The 20,052-nt window shown below is 58.7% G+C and overlaps 2 protein-coding genes across 10 annotated transcripts in view; one reads left to right on the forward strand and one right to left on the reverse strand.

Annotated features, from left to right (window-relative positions):
• Nucleotides 1–15,445, forward strand: part of TNXB (tenascin XB) — a 63,037-nt gene extending 47,592 nt beyond the window's left edge. For 6 of the 9 annotated variants that reach the window (XM_060163171.1, XM_060163180.1, XM_060163172.1 and 3 more), the window contains 20 exons: nucleotides 1,511–1,831; nucleotides 3,641–3,973; nucleotides 6,014–6,337; nucleotides 6,728–7,048; nucleotides 7,669–7,956; nucleotides 8,320–8,598; nucleotides 9,894–10,181; nucleotides 11,188–11,511; nucleotides 11,828–12,163; nucleotides 12,448–12,570; nucleotides 12,687–12,830; nucleotides 13,024–13,143; nucleotides 13,248–13,391; nucleotides 13,482–13,612; nucleotides 13,737–13,869; nucleotides 13,964–14,115; nucleotides 14,206–14,302; nucleotides 14,394–14,555; nucleotides 14,643–14,806; nucleotides 15,154–15,445. In XM_060163171.1, the coding sequence (XP_060019154.1) occupies nucleotides 1,511–1,831; nucleotides 3,641–3,973; nucleotides 6,014–6,337; nucleotides 6,728–7,048; nucleotides 7,669–7,956; nucleotides 8,320–8,598; nucleotides 9,894–10,181; nucleotides 11,188–11,511; nucleotides 11,828–12,163; nucleotides 12,448–12,570; nucleotides 12,687–12,830; nucleotides 13,024–13,143; nucleotides 13,248–13,391; nucleotides 13,482–13,612; nucleotides 13,737–13,869; nucleotides 13,964–14,115; nucleotides 14,206–14,302; nucleotides 14,394–14,555; nucleotides 14,643–14,806; nucleotides 15,154–15,255 (4,286 nt within the window). In that variant the 3' untranslated portion in view covers nucleotides 15,256–15,445. Of the gene's footprint in view, nucleotides 1–787; nucleotides 1,121–1,510; nucleotides 1,832–3,640; nucleotides 3,974–6,013; nucleotides 6,338–6,727; nucleotides 7,049–7,668; nucleotides 7,957–8,319; nucleotides 8,599–9,893; nucleotides 10,182–11,187; nucleotides 11,512–11,827; nucleotides 12,164–12,447; nucleotides 12,571–12,686; nucleotides 12,831–13,023; nucleotides 13,144–13,247; nucleotides 13,392–13,481; nucleotides 13,613–13,736; nucleotides 13,870–13,963; nucleotides 14,116–14,205; nucleotides 14,303–14,393; nucleotides 14,556–14,642; nucleotides 14,807–15,153 lie in introns of all 9 variants that reach the window. The other 3 variants (XM_060163177.1, XM_060163178.1, XM_060163176.1) reach the window with 2 other exon arrangements.
• On the reverse strand, nucleotides 14,954–19,880 carry LOC132527464 (steroid 21-hydroxylase). Its single transcript, XM_060163202.1, has 10 exons — nucleotides 17,856–19,880; nucleotides 17,680–17,769; nucleotides 17,409–17,563; nucleotides 17,228–17,323; nucleotides 17,019–17,120; nucleotides 16,831–16,917; nucleotides 16,455–16,655; nucleotides 16,015–16,193; nucleotides 15,830–15,933; nucleotides 14,954–15,738 (listed from the first exon to the last, which is right to left on the reverse strand). Exons 1-10 carry the CDS (start codon nucleotides 18,061–18,063, stop codon nucleotides 15,473–15,475), a joined length of 1,488 nt encoding a protein of 495 aa, XP_060019185.1. The 5' UTR covers nucleotides 18,064–19,880; the 3' UTR covers nucleotides 14,954–15,472.
• Between the last annotated feature and the right edge of the window lie 172 nt (nucleotides 19,881–20,052).

Raw genomic sequence — 20,052 nt, forward strand, 5'->3', positions numbered from 1 at the left:
AAATCTAAATTAGTTTCTCAAATGCTCAGAAAAGACTTCTAAACCAGAGGAGGTATTAAAGGAAAATACAAACCTGAGCACATGTACCTCCTGATGTGACGTGTCGGTTAGGTGTGGTGCTATTACAAAGCATTAGTCCTGTCCCACTAAATGAATTTACTCAGCAGCTCCTACAGGTTCCATGCTGCACATGTTGAGGTCATAGGGGTCCCACCCTACCATCTTGACATCTCCAAAAGTGTGTGCTCTGTCTGCTAGAAAGTGAACATTCAAACCAGGGAAATGATGTCTTTTTTTTTTTTTAGTAAGTAAATGTATTTATTTATTTATTTGGCTGCGTTGGGTCTTCGTTGCTGTGCGAGGGCTTTCTCTAGTGGCGGCGAGCGGGGGCTACTCTTTGTTGTGGTACGCGGGCTTCTCATTGCAGTGGCTTCTCTTGTTGAGGAGCACGGGCTCTAGGCACGCAGGCTTCAGTAGTTGTGGCACGCAGGCTCAGTAGTTGTGGCTCGCGGGGTGTAGAGCACAGGCACGGTAGCTGTGGCGCACAGGCTTAGTTGCTCCGTGGCATGTGGGATCTTCCCGGACCAGGGCTCGAACCCGTGTCCCCTGCATTGGCAGGCGGATTCTTAACCACTGTGCCACCAGGGAAGTCCTGGAAATGATGTCTTAATCCTGGAGCACTGGCTTCCAGGCTGCAGGGTCCCTGGTGTGTCTGGGAGAAATCCATCCCCTGTTAGGAGGGAACCCACAAAGCATGTCCACCCATTCTCTTTGTCTCTTGATCCAGACTCAGAAAAAGACCAAGAAATGACCCCAGCCCCAACAGACCTGCCCACCACAGCCCCCAAGCCTCCCGTCAAGCCGCACCTGGGGGAGCTGGCAGTGACAGACGCCACCCCCGAATCCCTGAGTCTCTCCTGGACCATCCCCGAGGGCCAGTTTGACCACTTCCTGATCCAGTACAAGAATGGGGACGGGCAGCCCAAGGCAGTGAGGGTGCCAGGGCACCAGGACGGGGTCACCATTTCGGGCCTGGAGCCAGACCACAAGTACAAGATGAACCTGTACGGCTTCCATGACAGCCAGCGCATGGGCCCCGTCTCTGTCATCGGGGTGACAAGTGAGTGGATGGTGGAAGCCCTAGGGTGGGACCTCGTGGGAAGATCACCCTCTCTCAGGTGATGGGTGAGTGGGGTGCAGGAGGCCCCTCTACTCGAGGCTGAGCCATGGTGCCCTGTGTGCCTCCTCCAGGCTCCCTGAGGACCAGTGTGTCCCCCTGGGCAGGGAAGGGCCTCTGTGAGCCATGCTGGTGGCTGCCCTGGTCCCCCACAGCTGACCCCAGAGGCTCCAGGCATGTTTATGAGATGTCAGCTGAACAGGACCACCCAGCCCCAAGGACGGGCTTCTCTGAACTGACTTCAGGGCCCGGAGCCGGGGCCAAGGCTTGGGAGGAGACCCAAGGACATCACCTGGGACCCTGCCTCACCCTCTCTGTATCTCTCCTTCTCAGCTGCAGAGGAAGACACCCCCAGCCCCACAGAACCCAGCACAGAGGCCTCGGAGGCCCCCGAGGAGCCCCTCCTGGGGGAGCTGACGGTGACAGGATCCTCCCCGGACTCGCTGAGCCTCTCCTGGACCGTCCCCCAGGGCCACTTCGACTCCTTCACCATCCAGTACAAGGGCCGGGACGGGCCCCAGGTGGTGCGTGTCGGGGGCGAGGAGAGTGAGGTGACCGCTGGGGGCCTGGAGCCCGGGCGCAAGTACAAGATGCACCTGTACGGCCTGCACGGGGGGCGACGTGTGGGCCCCGTGTCCACCGTGGGCATGACCGGTGAGTGAGGCCGGGGCTCAGGCGGTCTTGGGGGAGAGCTACCTTTTCCTCATGGGTGAGCTGGTTGACTGTTCTGATCTTTCACCAGCCTTTGGTCCCCTTTTATGTCCTCCCTCCATGGCCCTGGGCCATGACCCGTGTGTAGTGCCCTGGCCTTTGCCAACCTACAGCCTCCTTGTTCACAGTAATGTGGCCTCCTCTGATGGTCAGTCACTGGCTCCCTCCAAGGGTGAAATGTGTCAGGCACAGGCCAAGCATGATGTTACTAGAGTTTTCTTTTCTTTCCATCTTAAATACAAATCACAGCATTCTTTGTTATAAACAAAAAAAAAGGAAGAAAAAACAACCCAACATCGAACCACATTGAGATGATTAAGTAATTAGACAACATCTCTAAAATGACCTACTATGGCATCATTGAAATGTTTCAACATAAGACAATTACTTTATATTATTACAATAAAGAAAGAGTTTAAAATTTTTGTAAGGAGGCTAATCACAACCACCTGAAAATAACTTGCGTGGTAAGACAACTGGAAGGAAACACCCGTGGGATGCATGGTTTGTGAGACAGGATAGAATGTCCCAGGACTTTTGTTTCTGTTTTATTCCATTATGTGTCGTTTACATTTTCTTAAATGACAAGCGTTTCTTTTATAATCAGGAAAAAAAATTTTTCAAAATGTCTTCTCCTCTCTTGTATTCCTTCTGTCTTTCCCCCTCATCATTCTTGCAACTTATTTCTGATTATGAAAAAGTTACAATTTCTAGTCTCTAAGAAATTAGGAGAAAAAAATCACAAGGTGAATTAAATTCCAAAATTGCAGTCAGGCTGGCTTCTCTAAGTCACTGTCAGCCAGATTCTTATGCCTTGTGACAGTATTTCACCAGAGTTCCTCTGCATGTGGAAGAACACAGCCCCTCTGTGAGTCAGTCTTTTGCTGGGGGCGTCGCTGCCTCTGGGAGGTTCACTCTCCTCTCCTGAAGATACTCCAGACAGAGGAACCCTCTATCATGCAAATCACAAGCACATGCGAAGTACAGAGGGACCCATGTCCCCATCCACATCCTCCACCGACTCACTAATTTTTATAACTCAGGATTTCTTTTTAAGTCTGTATTTTTCTGTGAAAAGAATATAGCAACATGATGGAAAGTTTGGAAAGTAGGGAAAAAAATCTCTTACCGGACCACCTTCTGACCCAAGAACCACCATTCATAACAATGTACGTAACACATCCTCTCTTTCTGCGTTTTCCATGCCACGCATGTTTTAAGGTGGCAGAATATTCATGTAATTCTTGGCTCTTACTTTTTTCGTACGCAAGTTACACTGAGAGCATTTACCCTGTGGCCGCACAGCCTGCAGTAATCATCATTTGAATGGTTATTGGACGCTTTGTGGTGAGAGTGCCCTAACGAAATTAATCTGCTTCTGCGGCTCCTCTGGGGCCCTGACACATCTCGCTGTCATGACTAATCCCAAAATGAACTCCTGTGATACAACTTCTCCTGCTTTTTAATAATTTTCTTAGGATAGCTGCCCAGAAATGAGATTATTGGGTCGAAGGAAATGAGCAGTATTTGGGCTCCTGACGTGTATGTCCGAATTGCCTTCTGAAGGTTCATGGTGCCTGCCAGCCAGTATGAGATGGGGTCAAGCCCGTCGCAGTCTCTCTAGCATGCAGTCACCAAATGGCGCACCCAGAGGCTGAGCCAGCCTCCAGCCCTGCAGCCTGAGGAGTACCCTGCTGGATGCAATCAGGGCAAGTCACCATCTAAGCCTCTGCCCCCAATCTCTCTTCTCAGCCCTCCAGGAGGTTGTGGAGGAGACCCCCAGCCCCACAGAACCCAGCACAGAGGCCCCGGAGCCCCCCAAAGAACCTCTCCTGGGGGAACTGACAGTGACAGGATCCTCCCCGGACTCGCTGAGCCTCTCCTGGACCGTCCCCCAGGGCCGCTTCAACTCCTTCACCGTCCAGTACAAGGATAAGGATGGGCGGCCCCAGGTGGTGCGTGTCGGTGGCGAAGAGAGTGAGGTGACCATTGAGGGCCTGGAGCCCGGGAGCAGGTACAAGATGCACCTGTATGGCCTGCACGGGGGGCGGCGTGTGGGCCCCGTGTCCACCGTGGGCATGACTGGTAAGTGAATTTGGGGGAGTGGGATGCAGGGTGGGGAAGCCAGGTCCTGGAAGAGTTTCCCTTTATTACCATCTTTGTGAAAACATAAATATTCTAGACAGCACTTCTTCTTTAGGACATCAGATGGCCTGGGGATCTTGTTAAAGGGCAGATTCAGATTCAGATTTGGGCTGGGGCCAGAGATTCTGCATTTCTAAAATCTTCCATGAGGGACTTCCTTGGTGGTCTGGTGGTTAAGAATCTGTCTTCCAATGCAAGGGGTGCAGGTTCAATCCCTGGTTGGGGAACTAAGATCCCACATGCTACAGGGCAACTAAGCCCACGCGCTGCAACTACCGAGCACACGAGCCACAACTAGAGAGCTCGCGTGCCACAACTACTGAGGCCACGCACCACAACTAGAGAGAGAAGCCCGTGTGCCACAATGAAAGGTGCCACATGCCACAACAAGATCCCACGTGCCAGAGCTAAGACCTGATGCAGCCAAAAAGCAAATAGGGGCTTCCCTGGTGGCGCAGTGGTTGAGAGTCCGCCTGCCGATGCAGGGGACACGGGTTCGTGCCCCGGTCCGGAAAGATCCCGCATGCCGCGGAGCGGCTGGGCCTGTGAGCCGTGGCTGCTGAGCCTGCGCGTCCGGAGCCTGTGCTTCGCAACGGGAGAGGCCACAACAGTGAGAGGCCCGCGTACCGCAGGAAAAAAAAAAAAAAAAGCAAATAAAATCCTCCATGATGCTGATGCTGCTGGTCCACACTGCTAAAACTCCTCACAGCAAAGGAACTGGACACTTTCTTAGAATCTATTGAACAGAATCATACTTGCATCCCTGAGTCCTCTCAGAGGCTCAGCCTCTGTGTAGTTGACTGGAGGCTGTGGAGGAAGACAGAGCATGCTCAGAATGCAGTGTCTTGACTGAAACGCCCCCTAGCCTCATCGTTTGGGTATTAACAGACTTATGACACCTATGGTTCAACAAAGATGTGGGTGGCCTGAGCCAAGTACTGAAGAAGTTCACTGAGAGAAACCTTGGATACGGCGGAGAAACCAGTTCTTAACCTTTGGGGCTCACAGACAGGCTGTGAACCAGCAAATGGAGCAAAGGGGGATGTGTATATGACAGGAAGCCCCGCGGCCAGACCAAGACTGGGCAGCGATGCCTACGCCCACCTGCCTGCCCACGGGTTCCCACGGGACAGCTGAGACCTGAGGTCGGGCAGGCGTTGCTTGGTGACACCTAGAGATAAGATGAAGGGTGCATCAGATCAACATCACAGCTGGTACAAAGCCTGGAAACTAGGAACATCACGGCACATGAGGGGATTTTGTGCAAAATCCTCTGAGTGGGGGAGATAGTCTTGCGATGGGGGTGGAGAGGTAGGAAGAGATAGGGGTGGAGAGCTCAGGAAGCCAGGGATTTCTCCAGGGGATAAAGAGGGTTGCTGCACAGTTTTAAGCTGAGACTGACACCATCAGATGTGCATCTAAAGGCTCATTCTGGCTTCCTGTGAAGAACAGATGGAGGAGGGGGGCAGAGAGACCCATGGGGAGGTGATAACCCAGGTGACAGGTAAGGGCGGCCCAGACAGGGACGGTGGGGCTGCAGGTGTGGGGAGTGAGGAGACACAGGAGGAACTTGGGAGAGAGAATTGGATGCTCTGAGTCTGATGGCAGCTGGGGACAGGAACAGATCCAGGAAGACTCCAGGTTTCTGACTGGAGAAGTGGGGCAGGGGTTCTGAGCTGTTTGGGAGGCAAGACATTAGCTAGAGACAGTAAGATGCCAACGAGACCCCAGTGGAGGGAGGCCCAGAGCACAGTGGCCATGTGAGCCTGTGTCCTAGAAGGGGTGCTGGTAGGTAGGGGGTGAGGGCAGGGCGGATGAGGGTAAGGTGACAGGAAGGCCCATATAGGGAGCAGAAACAATAAGAGTTAGAGCTACTGTGGACACATCCTGTTCCTTATTATTTTAATTTTGTAATACACCACTTTATATGCTGAACTGAGGACTGAGGAGACCTCACCTGTCTTGTATGTCTCTGTCCAGATCCAGACAACAAAGCCATGACCACACAAGCCCCGTCCACTGCGCCCCCCGAGCCTCCCGTCAAGCCACACCTGGGGGAGCTGGCAGTGACAGGCGCCACCCCCGAATCCCTGAGCCTCTCCTGGACCATCCCCGAGGGCCAGTTTGACCACTTCCTGATCCAGTACAAGAATGGGGACGGGCAGCCCAAGGTAGTGAGGGTGCCAGGTCACCAGGACGGGGTCACCATCTCGGGCCTGGAGCCAGACCACAAGTACAAGATGAACCTGTACGGCTTCCATGACAGCCAGCGCATGGGCCCCGTCTCTGTCATCGGGGTGACAAGTGAGTGGACGGTGGAAGCCCCAGGGTGGGACCTCGTGGGAGGATCACCCTCTCTCAGGTGATGGGTGAGTGGGGTGCAGGAGGCCCCTCTACTCGAGGCTGAGCCATGGTGCCCTATGTGCCTCCTCCAGGCTCCCTGAGGACCAGTGTGTCCCCCTGGGCAGGGAAGGGCCTCTGTGAGCCATGCTGGTGGCTGCCCTGGTCCCCCACAGCTGACCCCGGAGGCTCCAGGCATGTTTATGAGATGTCAGCTGAACAGGACCACCCAGCCCCAAGGACGGGCTTCTCTGAACTGACTTCAGGGCCCGGAGCTGGGGCCAAGCCTTGGGGGGAGACCCAAGGACATCAACTGGGACCCTGCCTCACCCTCTCTGTGTCTCTCCTTCTCAGCTGCAGAGGAAGACACCCCCAGCCCCACAGAACCCAGCACAGAGGCCTCGGAGGCCCCCGAGGAGCCCCTCCTGGGGGAGCTGACGGTGACAGGATCCTCCCCGGACTCGCTGAGCCTCTCCTGGACCGTCCCCCAGGGCCACTTCGACTCCTTCACCATCCAGTACAAGGGCCGGGACGGGCCCCAGGTGGTGCGTGTCGGGGGCGAGGAGAGTGAGGTGACCGCTGGGGGCCTGGAGCCCGGGCGCAAGTACAAGATGCACCTGTACGGCCTGCACGGGGGGCGGCGTGTGGGCCCCGTGTCCACCGTGGGCGTGACCGGTGAGTGAGGGGGCAGGCCCTGACTCCCAGGTTTCCCTCTGTTGCTCTCTTGTTTCCCCCTTTGGATCTCAGCACTCCTCACAGATGGGCCTCTGGGTCCCTTTCTTTTCTCACGTGGTGCTGACGATCCCGCCTCATCCTTGAATTGAGTGGCGGCTGATGGACAGTGTGTTCAGGATCAGCTGGGCAAGTAGCCTGTGCCTCATACGTTTCGGCTTTCTTCCTGTCTTCTGGATCTGGCAGCTCAGGCTCGCTCAGTTGTTCACGTGTGGCTTCCTCAGTCTCCCTAACCAAGCATTTTCGTGGCTCGGAGCGTGGCTACAGAATCAGGCTCTCTAGGTTTGAATCCTGCTCTAAGACGCTGTGTGATTTTCAAATGTTTCTTAACCTCTCTGTGCCGCAGATGCCCGTCAAATGAGGGTGATAAGGATAAAAGCATCTACTTCATCTGTTGTGTGAGGATTAAGTGTACTGTTTGTGAACTGCTTACAGCAATGCCTGGGACGTGTTAAGCAGTTAGAAGAGTTTGCTACAAATGTTCCTTTCATAGCCAGGGAACAGCCCTCCCTCTCTGGCCCAGGGTCCTGCCATTGACCACAGCCTCCTCTGCTCTGTTCCAGCCTCCCTGAACACAGAGCCCCCCGTGGCACCCCGCCTGGGGGAGCTGGCTGTGGCAGCCGTGACCTCAGACACAGTGCACCTGTCCTGGACAGTGGACCAGGGCTCCTTCGACTCCTTCCTGGTCCGATACAAGGATGTGCAGGGGCAGCCCCAGGCAGTGCCCGTGGGTGGACACCTCCGAGAGGTCTCGGTTTCGGGTCTGGCCCCGGGCCACAAGTACAAGTTCCTACTCTTCGGACTCCAGGATGAGAAACAACACGGTCCAGTCTCTGCAGACGCAAAGACCCGTGAGTGAGGGCTGGAGGCCGCCTTTAACCCTGGAGCCCCCTGCCCATCCTCCACTCCCTTGTGGAATTTCACGTTTCTGTGTTCCACACTCCAGACCCATTTATTTACTGGGTCCAGTGAAATCCAGGTCCTGAGTACCCCGTTACCCCCTCATTCCCATCCTACTCCTCCTACATCCCGAGGGACACGTGCTTTCTTGCCTTGCTCCTCTTTTATCCCTACTCCTCTGCCTTCCGTCTTCCTGACATGTGACCTGGTCACCCCCTCCCAGCACCCAGAACCAGCTCCCAGAGCCCTAGCGCCCCGAGGAGGCTCTGTTGGCTTCATTTCTGTCACGTTCCATGCACCTCTCTCTTTTCCAGTCCCAGACATTAAACCTTCTCTCCGCCTGGGGGAGCTGACAGTGACGGACGTGACCCCAGACTCCATGGGCCTCTCCTGGACGGTCCCCGAGGGCGAATTTGACTCCTTCGTGCTTCAGTACAAGGACAGGGACGGGCAGCCCCACGTGGTGCCTGTGGCCTCAGCCCAGCGCGAGATCACCATCCCCGGCCTGGAGCCCAATAGCAAATACAAGTTTCTGCTCTATGGGCTGGGAGGCAGGAAACGACTGGGCCCCATCTCTGCTGAAGGCAGCACGGGTGAGCCCTGGCCCTGCCTCCACCCCACTCCCCGCGCCCCCCCCCCGCCTTTTTCCAGAGCTTCCTTTCATCTGAGCCCCCAGAGTTGGCCCCGGGGCCTTCCCGCAAAGTTTATTCTCCTCCCTTCAGCCTTGGCATGACAATCCTGACACGAAAGGCAAATATTTATTGAGTCCCTGCTGAATGCCAGGCACTGTTCCAAGCATTTATTTCCTTCATTCACTGATTAGCAGTATAATAAGAAGAACTCAGACTTTGGAGCCAAGCAGGCCTGTGTTCAAATTCTGACCGCCAGCTGTGTGGCCTTCAGCAGGCCACTTCTTTTCCTTGAACCTCAGTTTCCACACCTGCATGACGGTTATGACTAAAATCTGCTGGGGTTCAATAAATGTTCACATCTTCCTCCCTTCATTCCAGCCCTATGGCAAGAAGTGGAAAATATGGGAGGGTTTGGCTGCAAAAAGACTATGGAAAAATCTGGTGTCTTGTGCCCAATACTCAGCCCCCGAGGAAGGGATGGAGGTGGGTCACTGACCCTTACCCCACCTCCAGGACCATGAGTCACCCTGGCCAGATAAGGATGGGGCGCACAGCCAGCTGGGGCCTGGGGCTCTCAGGCTCCGTAATTCTCTTCCCCAGACCTTCATTGTGGAGACTGGATACAGGCTTCTCCAACCCCCATCAGTCAGTACCCACACCCACCTAGACAAGTCTCTTTTGTGCTCTGCTCTGCCCTTTGTCCGCTCAGCTCTGCCCCTGGCTTCTCCCCCTGCCCGACCCAGCCGCCCTGGTCTAGTGCTGTGAGTGCAGAGCTGGGGAAGCAGGTGGAAAGGCGGGCCCAGGCTGATGGTGAGTGAGGGTGAGTTTATGCCTGGGCAATGGGAGCCCGTGAGCTTGGCTGGCTGTCCCGCCAGCTCTGACTATTTGGGGGCATCTCCCTGACAACCCAGACACCCTCTGGGAGCCTTTCTCAGCTCTGGCCACACTCCTGCTCTGGGGGACTGGGGGTCAGAGGGAAACTGAGGCCCTTCCTGCAATCCCAGCCGCAGCTCTCTCATGAGGTGCTCTTTTATGCATTTTCTGCACGCTGATCTCAGAGTGGGGGAGTGGGGGCAGGAAGGAGTCTGGGCAGCAGCCTCCAGAGGAGGAAACTGGGCTCCTTCGTACAAGGCAGGGCTGCAGCAGCCTGCCTGTCTCCCCAGGTGGCTGACCCTCCCTCCCCCCAGAAGCTGCCGGGGCTGAGGTAAAGGCAGCTCTTAACTAGGTTTTCTCCCTCGCCCCCGCTCTCCCTACAGCTCCCCTGAAGAAGGAGCGGCAGCGCCCACCCCGCCTGGGGGAGCTGACAGTGACAGATGAGACCTCGGATTCTCTGCGCCTCTTGTGGACAGTGGCCCAGGGCCCCTTTGACTCCTTTGTGGTCCAGTACAGGGACACAGACGGGCAGCCCTCGGTGGTGCCTGTGGCCGCAGACCAGAGGGAGGTCACCATAGAGGGCCTGGAGCCTGGCAGGAAATACAAGTTTCTGCTCTATGGGCTCCTCAGAGGACAGCACCTGGGCCCCGTCTCTGTCCTGGGAATGACAGGTGAGCAGGAGGCTGTCCTGCTTGGTCCTAGCCAGCCGGCCTGAGTGGGTGTCCTCACACCTCTGTGCTGAAGGCCTGGCACGAGTGGGCGAGGTAGAGCGGTAAGGGGGCCCTGCACGGGGCTCAGGGGAGGAAGAGCCTCGGAACCAGCGTGATCGAGGGGTCAGTCCGAAGCAGGAGCCAGGACAGGTGGCAAGGCAAAGCCCTGGCAGTGGTCCCTAATCTGCGACCCCCACCCAGCCCCAGTGCTGCCAGCTGCTCCCCATTACTCTACTGGGGCGGCTCTTACTTCCTGGCATGCTGGCCTTGCCCAGATGAGGGCAAACCCCCTCCCGTGGATGAGTCAGGAGCATTTTCTCAAATGGAAAATTACTGGAAAACAAAGCAGGCCAGGGTCATAGAAACCAACAGGAGTGGCTGCACTGATGGAGTTCCCCTTCCAGATTTCCTAACACCCACCTCAAATCAGCCTGGTGGTGGCGGGGCCGACCTGGCTGGCGGGATGCGCCCTTCGAGGTCACCAGCCAGTTCCATCCTCAGCTCTTCTCGGCAGGGAGGACCACGTGCCCTGAGCTCAGGGAGGGACTGAGTTAGTCCTGCCTCAAGCCATGGCACCAGGCGCCCTGGCAGGTTGGGGAGGGAACAGGGCCCGTGCAGACATCTAGAGTGGGGCGCGCTCAGACATCAGGGTGAAGACGGAGAAAGCAAGCACCGGATTCAGACAGCAAAGGAGCCCCACAGAGAGGTCATGGGGCCACTGGGCTGGCACTCAAGAGAGGCCGAGGGGTGGCAGGAGTCAGTGCCCAAGCAGAGTTGTGGCAGATTCAAGAGAAGGAAGATGCTAGGAGAGCCTCAGTCCCTGTCTTCTCTCCACGCTGCCGTGGCCGGGACCGTGAGGTCCCCTGCCTCGGCCAGCCCCGATCACCTCTCTGGAGGGTGAGATGGAGTGGGAGGGCCCCGCCCCCCGCAGCCCCGCTCAGCTTCTCTCTGGGCTTCTCCCACGCAGCCCCAGAAGAGGACATGCCAGCACCCTCGCACCTGGCCACGGAGGCCCCCGAGCCCTCTGAAGGGCCCCGCCTAGGGGCACTGGCAGTGAAGGACGTGTCCCCGGACTCCCTGCACCTCTCATGGAGCGTGGCCCAGGGCCCCTTTGACTCCTTCGTGGTCCAGTATCAGAGCACAGGTGGGGAGCCCCAGGCCTTGCTCATGGGTGGCGACCAGAACAAGGTCCTCGTGTCAGGCCTGGAGCCCAGCACCTCCTACAAGTTCTTCCTCTACGGCTTGCGTGAAGGGAAGCGCCTGGGGCCCGTCTCGGCCGAGGGCACCACAGGTACCGTCAGGGTAGGGCCTGGCCTTGCCTGCCTCTGGTCTGGGACTGAAGAGGCGAAAGGGGGCACCCAGAAGCGGTGACCATGGGGAAGGAACACCGCGAGGGCGCCACGGAGGGAGGAAGGGGCGCGTGCACAGCCTTCGGCTCCACACATACATGTCGTCACTATGTCCGAGCCGTGGATGCCAGCCCCTCGTTAGCTCCATTTTGCAGATGAGGAAATGAGCGCCAGGGTGGGGTGGTGGAAGGGATCTAGCACCAGGTCGCCTAGCTGGTGTGCTTCAGTCTCCAAAGCCTTCTTTCACCCACTCTGCAGGGCCAGCTCCTGCTGGGCAGACCCCCGGAGAGCCAGGGCCCCGCCTGTCCCACCTGTCGGTGACTGATGTCACCACCAATTCACTGCGGCTCAGCTGGGAGGCCCCACCCAAGGCCTTTGACTCCTTCCTGCTCCGCTTTGGGGTCCCGTCACTGAGCACCCTGGAGCTGCATCCACGTCCCCCGCTGCAGCGGGAGCTGACGGTGCCAGGGACACGGCGCTCGGCCATGCTCTGGGACCTGAGTCCAGGGACCCTGTACACCCTTACGCTGTATGGGCTGCGCGGGCCTCACAAGGCCGACGGCATCCAGGGCACAGCCCGGACCCTCAGCCCAGGTAAGGCCTCATGCTGGGCACATACACATGCTGCCCCAAAGTAGGGGGTCTCTGTACTCCCTAGGGTGGCACCTAGTGCCTCAGCCAGAGGGGAAGTTGGTGAGTGGCGACGAACTTGGAGTCTGCAGAGCGGCTTCCATCTCTAGGCCTAGAGGAAAGACGGGGTGGTGAGCACATCCGGAGGCCGTGGGGCCCAGGGAGAAGAAGGAGAGTGGGAAGCCCGGGGCAGGAGCCTCCCTGCCCTCTGCCCTCACCATGATTCCTTGGCACATCTGTCCCGTCAGCTCTGGAGCGCCCCCGTGACCTCCAGTTCAGCGAGATCGGGGAGACGTCAGCCAAGGTCAGCTGGATGCCCCCGCCGTCCAGAGTGGACAGCTTCAAAGTCTCCTACCAGCTGGCAGATGGAGGTGATACCCTCTTGCCCGTGTGTCACTTGCCCCATTCCTCCTGCGCCCTGCACTCTGCCCACCCTGCAGCTCCTCCTTGCTTCCCTGGCCGCCTCCCCAGCCCAGTGTGTTTTCAGGGGAGCCACAGAGTGTCCAGGTGGATGGCCGAGCCCGGACCCAGAAACTCGAGGGGCTCGTCCCAGGCGCTCGCTACGACGTGACCGTGGTCTCCGTCCGTGGCTTTGAGGAGAGTGAGCCTCTCACAGGCTTCCTTACCACAGGTGAGACAGTCCGGGACCCGGGCAGGAAGTAGCGGGAGAAAATGCGGGCACGGGTGGGAGTTGAGAGTGAACGGGGAAAGGGAAAGGGGATTTTGGAGGCGCCAATGGCAGACGAGAGGTCCAGCAGAGTTTGGGAAGGCGAGGAGTGGGGAGAGCAGCAGGGAACAGCTCTGGGCCCCCTCCCTCCTCCCAGTTCCTGACGGCCCCACCCAGCTGCGTGCACTGAACTTGACGGAAGGATCCGCCCTGCTGCTCTGGCAGCCGCCCCAGGCCCCGGTGGATACCTATGACATCAAGGTCACAGCCCCAGGAGGTGAGCAGGGCTGAGGCCTCTGGAGGGGACTGGTCAGGGTGGGAGAGCAGAGGGCAGGCTGGGCTCCGGCAGGGCAGCCGCTGATGCCGCACCCGCCCTCCCAGCCCCCTCGCTACAGGACTCAGCCCCTGGCAACGCCGTGGACTACCCCCTGCAAGGCCTTGTGCTCCACACCAACTACACGGCGACCCTGCATGGCCTTCGGGGCCCCAACCTCACCTCCCCAGCCAGCATCACCTTCACCACAGGTACTGTCTGTGAGGTGCTTTGGGGGGCAGGGAAGAAGTGAGAGCGCCAGGATGGGCCTCATCTCCATCTTCTCTTCCTCCCCCTCCCAGGGTTGGAGGCCCCCCAGGACTTGGAGGCCAAGGAGGTGACCCCCCGCACAGCCCTGCTCACTTGGACCGCACCCCAAGTCCCCCCAACTGGCTACCTGCTCAGCTTCAACACCCCTGGTGGACAGACCCAGGTGCCCTCACCCCTGCCACTCTGGCCAGCTCCCTCCCTGGTCTCCAGTCCGGGAAGTGCTGCCTCTGCCTCCCGGGTGGGGCCCACCTCTCTCTCCCCTGACCTGCCCCTTGTCTGTTCCACAGGAGATCCTGCTCCCAGGAGGGGTCACCTCTCATCAGCTTCACGGCCTCTTTCCCTCCACCCTCTATAGCGCGTGGCTCCGGGCCATGTGGGACCGCAGCTTCACTCCCCCCGTGTCCACTTCCTTCACCACTGGTACTCAGGCGCTGGGACCCGAGGTTGGGGCTGAGTGTGTAGTGGGCGTCTAGAATCTGGAAGAAGGACTGGACCCTCACTCTCCTCTCCCCAGGTGGACTTCGGATCCCCTTCCCCCGGGACTGTGGGGAGGAGATGCAGAACGGGGTCAGCACCTCAAGGACCACCACCATCTTCCTCAACGGCAACCGCGAGCGGCCCCTGAACGTCTTTTGTGACATGGAGACCGATGGGGGTGGCTGGCTGGTGGGTGGCAGTCAGAAGCCCAGGGGTCTGCACAGGGCAGGGTGGCTGTGCCCGGGGCCATAGGCTGATGGTGCCCCCACCTGCTTCCAGGTGTTCCAGCGCCGCATGGATGGAAAAACTGACTTCTGGAGAGACTGGGAGGACTATGCCCGTGGCTTTGGGAACATCTCCGAGGAGTTCTGGCTGGGTTAGTGCCTCATAGGGATTGCGGGACCAGGGAAGGGATGGGGGCCCTGTGGACACAAGGACCCCGATGAGCACACATTCCCCACCCCCAGGCAATGACGCCCTGCACAGCCTGACCAAAGCCGGCGACTACTCCTTGCGTGTGGACCTGCGGGATGGGGACGAGGCCGTGTTTGCCCAGTACGACTCCTTCCAAGTAGACTCGGCCGATGAGTACTACCGCCTCCACCTGGAAGGCTACCATGGCACTGCAGGTGAGGGGTGGGCCTGGGGGTGGGGGGCAGGGACGGGGTGGGAATGGGGAGGAGAGGCCCTCACTGCGCCTTCCACGCCCTGCCCAGGGGACTCCATGAGCTACCACAGCGGCAGTGTCTTCTCTGCCCGTGACCGAGACCCCAACAACTTGCTCATCTCCTGTGCCGTCTCTTACCGAGGGGCCTGGTGGTATAAGAACTGCCACTATGCCAACCTCAACGGGCTCTACGGGAGCACAGTGGACCACCAGGTGAGAGGTCCAGGAGGCAGCACGGAGCGGGGGCTCAGCCCACCTGGGTGTTTGTGACGCACAGTGTGACAAGACAAGTTACTGAGCCGCTCAGCGCCCCAGGGCCCTTGTCTGTGAAATGGAACAGTAATGCCAGTCTCTGCAAGTTTTCTCGAGGAGATGATTTATTGGATGTAAAGGGACAGCTCAGGATTCAGCCTCAGTCCTTTGTAATTGAGGGTTTAAGAAGGATAAAGGGAGGGAGGATCCTTGATGGATTTGTGGGAACCATCTCGCCAGAGGGGAGCAGAGGTGGGAGCAGATGGGATGTCAGGCTTTGACTCTCTCTCTCGACAACCCCTTCCCAGGGAGTGAGCTGGTACTACTGGAAGGGCTTTGACTTCTCCGTGCCCTTCACGGAAATGAAGCTGAGACCAAGAAGCTACCGGCCCCCGGGCAGGGGAGGCTGAGCCGCTGCTCACCCCTCCAGCGCCCTACTATGACTGCCGAGCACTGAGGGGTTGCGCTCAGAGAAGAGCCGAGGGCCACCTTCACCATCCAAACACCGGAGGAAGCCTTCTCCACCCGCGATCTCACAGCACCATGTTTACAGGGGGGAGGGAAGGGGTTTGTACGGGAGCAATAAAAGGAGAAACCGAGGCCAGTGAGTCCGGGCTCCGTCACTGGTCATTGGCGCTCGCGCACGCCCCGGCCTCCGCCGCCCCGGGGCTGCAGCCGCACCTGGAAAGGCTGAATCTTGAGGTTGACGCCGCAGTAGGGATGGGGCTGCAGCGAGGGCAGGGCGCCCGCGGGCGACAGCAGCGTGAAGGCCTGCAGCAGTTGCCCCAGCACCACGAAGAGCTCGAGGCGCGCCAGCGGCTCGCCCAGGCACACGCGCGCCCCGCAGCCAAAGGCCAGCGCGCTGGGGTTCGCGCCCGCGTCCAGGAAGCGGTCTGCGGGCGGAAGGACGGACCTGCAGTTCAGCGGCCGCCTGCACTCGGCCTCCGCCGCCCCCGCGCCGCGGGCACCCGCCCCGCCACGCACCGGGCCGGAACTCGTGCGGCCGCTCCCACACGGTCTCGTCCAGGTGGGCACCTTGGAGGTTGGGGATGACAACCATGCCCTCGGGGATGTCGTAGCCAAAGATGCTGAGGGGTAGGGTTAAGTTAGAGGCCCGCCAGGACCCCGCTGGGGCCTTTGCCACTCGGCCCTCCCCCCTCGGGAGTCACCTGCTAGCCCGCGTGGCGCGGTGCGGCAAGGCCAGGGGCACGACGGGCCGCAGGCGCAGCACCTCAGCGATGGTGGCGTTGAGCAAGGGCAGCCGAGCGCGGTCCTTGTATGGGACTCGGGAGCCCGAGGCTCCGGGGCCCAGCTCGCGATCCAACTCCTCCTGCAGTCGCCGCTGAATCTGGGAAAGTGGGGCAAGCCCGAGGTCCGGGGCCCAAGCCCTGCCGCTGGCCGACCCACGGCTGCCCAGCCTCCCACCACTCCCTGGAGCAGCTCACCGGAGACTCTGTGCCAAGTAGGAGAACCCCCTCCCAGCCCGCCCCAGACTCACTCCCCCCCAACCCCCCTCCCAACACAGCCCGCGGCGGGTTCAGCGAGCTGGGTTCCCGCTGCCCTGGCCAAGCTGCCAGGAAGGAGCCTTTCGCCTGCCTCCAGGGCGTACCTCAGGGTGGTGAAGCAGGAACGCCACAGCCCAGGAAAGGGTGTTTGCTGTGGTCTCAGTGCCACCGATGAAAAGGTCCACCACGGACATATGCACGTGCCCTTCAAGGAGCTGCCCGGGGCCCTCTTCCACTCTTTGCTTCCCCATCCCCTGGAGCATGTAGTCCGTCATGTCCCTCCACTGGCCCGCCACCATGCTCTCCTGGAGAGGGGAGGAGGAGCCAGCCTGAGTGCCTGGCTTCGGGGGGCGGGAGGCAGTGTTCAGCAGGGGGCAGCAGGTCCAGGACTGGTGGGGCGCCAAAGAAGCTGCCTAGCTCTGGGGCAGTAGCATCACTGCTGTGAGCTGAGGAGGAGCCCGGTGCACGCACGGTTCCCACCTTGTGCTGCCTCAGCTGCTTCTCTACAATGTGGTCCCTGTTCTCCATGGCCTGCTTCAGCCTCCGGAGCCCGGGGTTGGGGAAGAACTGGGGCAGACAGCAAGAGAGCTTAGCCGCTGGGAAGGGAGCCTCTGCCCACCTCCGCCCTGTCTCCCAGGACCAGGTGTGTCGGGGCTTCACCTCCTCACCCTGAGAAAGGGAACCATGTCCAAAATTTGGATGGACCAGTGATCCCAGGTTTTCATCAAGTCCTGGACACAGTCGTGAAAGGCATGTACTAAGGTGTCCTCCTGCCAGAAAAGGAGGGAATCCTTTCGGTTCAGGACCAGGAGAGGGTACGAGAGGGGCTGGGCGGGGGGTGGGGCCCAAGCCTATGTGAGGGCAAGAGAACCTTGACCTTGTGTCCAAAGGTGAGGTAACAGATGATGCTGCAGGTGAGGAGAGAGAATTCCTTCTGGATGGTCACGGGGGCACCTGCCCGGGCTTTCATGCGCTGAGGAGAAGCAGCATGAACTGAATAGGGAGGCTGCCGGGAGGGGTGAAGCTGACCTGGGCCAACTGTGGGAGTCGAGCCTCACCTCACAGAACTCCTGGGTCAGCTGCTCCACCCGGGGCTCCATGGAGCTGCGGACACCCAGCAGCAGGGCTGAGCGCGTGAGTTTCTTGTGGGCCTTCCAGAGCAGGGAGTAGTCCCCCAGTGAGATGTCCTGGCAGTGCTGAGATACCAGCTGGTCTGTGAGTAGGGGTTGGGGGCAGGGGGTCGAACTGACCAAGGAAGCCACGGGCCTGACCTTCCCTGCCTCCCATAGCCCCTGCTTCTTCCATCAAGAAATGCCCCCCACCCCTTACAGGATGGTATCTGGGGTCTGCCGGCAAAGTCCACCCACTTCCTGATCAGGGCCTCCTCAATGGTCCTCTTGGAGTTCAGCACCACCACATCTGGGGGAGAGGAAAAGCAGGGTGTCAGCAGGGAGAGGACCCCACCTCCACACCGCTGTGGGGTGAGGGAGGGAGCATATGCTCACCTTGCAGCCCGAGGCGGAGCCTGTAGATGGGCCCGAGTTTCTGAGTCAGGCCAAGCAGATAGACGGGGAGGTTGGGCTGCAGCAGGTGCAGGAAGCCGGGGACAAGAGGTGGGAGGTGGAGGCTCCTGAGCTTCCACTGGCCCCACAGCAGGCGAGTGCCGACTAGCAAGGGCAGCAGCAGCAGCAGCAGCAGCCCTACGAGTACCATGGCTGGAGATGCGGGCAGGGGCCCAAGCCTGGCCACTTGGAGCTCTTGAGACCTCCAGCCATCTGGCTACTTGGGCTGTTCTGAGGCCTCCCTTGACTCCTTCCCTCAGGTCCTTGCCCACTGTCCCGCCCACAAAATAGTATATTCCTGGAATGGCACCAACCCTCTTGGCCTTCGAAAATCCACATATCAAAGAGCAGGCCTTTTCCCATTCATCTATCAAGAAGAAAGGAAGGGAAACACAGCCCTGACCTTCTTCAGCAGCCAGAATCAGCTTTCCGCCTCCACATCAACCAGGCAAGAAAGAAAACACGTCCACTCTTGGGCCTGAGCCTCTCCGGATCGCCACCGCGCCCCCCAACCCTGCCACCTCGGACCAGCTTCTGCCACGGACTTTGTCTCAGAGAGAAAAATGAAAACCCCCGCCTAATACGCCCTCCCAGATTGCCTGAAGAACAAAAGGAGATGAAAGTGATCTGTGTGTTTTTCTTTTCACTTACAGATAGGGGAACCAGATGTCCTGGTTTGCCTGCGTTATCCCAGTTTATACCTGTAGTCCCAGTGTAATCACTAACAGCGCCTCATTTCACTCTCAAAAGTTGAAGATGAACAAGTAAATGGTCCCTTAATTTGGAGCTCTTACCGTGTACCTAATGCTCTTTGGTTGCAAGCAAAAGAGACCCACTTGAGCTGGCTTGAGCCAAAATTAAGAATTGTTATACAAATACAGGGGTATCTCACGGAACCCAAGAGCAGGAAAGTAGAAGGGACCTCGCTGGCCTTGGAAGGCCAGGGATAGGGAACAAAGAAGCCCTAGAGACGGGGCTGCTCCCTCACTCTTTGCTCCTCCCACTCGGCCGTCAAGCTGCTTGTGCTTCCAGGTGCAGGCAGAACAGGACTGCCTTCCGGGTTAGAGTCCACAGATTACAGGTTTAGCACCAGGGCAAGTGGGGTTTCCCAGCATGAATGAACATGCCCCCCATAGATTCCAAAGTCCGCAGGAAGGAACTTGATAGCCACAGCTGGGATCAGGGGTCCAGCCCTATTCTGGGAGCCGTTGCCACAAGGGGTGGGGTCCTAGTGGACCAAGTAGGGCTATCAGGGGCCACTTTTATGGGTGAGGAGGCAGTTGAGGGGCTTAGGAGAGGTCATGCTAAAGAGGGGAGGCGGGGCTCCATGAGAGGTTGGGGCACCTAGGGGATGGGGTGAGGGCTGGCAGATGACCTGCGGTCCACGCATCCCCCAATTCCCCTCCCTGGCTCTGTGAACCGACCTCAGAGCTTTAACCAGAGCGAGGCTGTGCTACCAGAGAGCCTGAGTCGAGATTCCAGCTGTGCTACCCACTAGCTTGAAGAGTTAACTTCTGGGGGTCCCGATGGAGAGGCTCGGGCTCAGCCTGGATCCACACCCAGGACTGGGAAGGAGAAAACATGGGCCTTCTGGGATTGGGCAGCAACAGCTGGCAACCTCCTCATAGCTGACAACTATAGCTGACTCTTTGGCTCTCATAGGTGGGTTTATGCCACCACCATGCTGACCAGCTTTTGGGAGAGATCTGATGGGCAATGACCAGGCCACGTAGACAACAGCCTCGGAAATACTGGGGAAGGTCAGAACTTCTCGAAGTTGCATGGAATAGGAGGGGATCCATTCAAAAGGAGAGTGACCTGGAATGCTGGCATGCCGGTGAGTGTCCCTTCATAAACTGACACCATTTACCTTGCCAGCTCCATCTTTTCCACACCACCTCCAAATCCAAATTCCAGACATGATGAATGACACGCAGTGCCCCCGAATGTGCTCTGTCCTGCCCCCAGCCTCTGTGCTCTGTCCTGCCCCCAGCCTCTGGGTCTTTTATATGCTTTCTTCTACCTCAAATACCCTCATCTACCCCTACTCTCTTTGCTTGACTCCTCAGCCTTCAGAATCCCACTTAGATGTCACCTCCTCCAGGAAGCCTCCCCTGCCCACTTCTCACATTCCCCCAGA

This window comes from Lagenorhynchus albirostris, chromosome 10 (genome assembly GCF_949774975.1).
Source record: "Lagenorhynchus albirostris chromosome 10, mLagAlb1.1, whole genome shotgun sequence".
In the NCBI taxonomy this organism is placed as follows: Eukaryota; Metazoa; Chordata; class Mammalia; order Artiodactyla; family Delphinidae; genus Lagenorhynchus; species Lagenorhynchus albirostris.

Excerpts from the sequence above, each read along its gene's own strand:
- LOC132527464 (XM_060163202.1), bottom strand. The coding sequence starts at position 18,063 with ATGGTACTCGTAGGGCTGCTGCTGCTGCTGCTGCTGCCCTTGCTAGTC. Across the intron at positions 17,121-17,227 it reads ACCTCACCTTTGGACACAAG|GAGGACACCTTAGTACATGC; the intron begins GTCAAGGTTCTC and ends CTTTTCTGGCAG. Across the intron at positions 16,656-16,830 it reads AGCAGCTGAGGCAGCACAAG|GAGAGCATGGTGGCGGGCCA; the intron begins GTGGGAACCGTG and ends TCCCCTCTCCAG.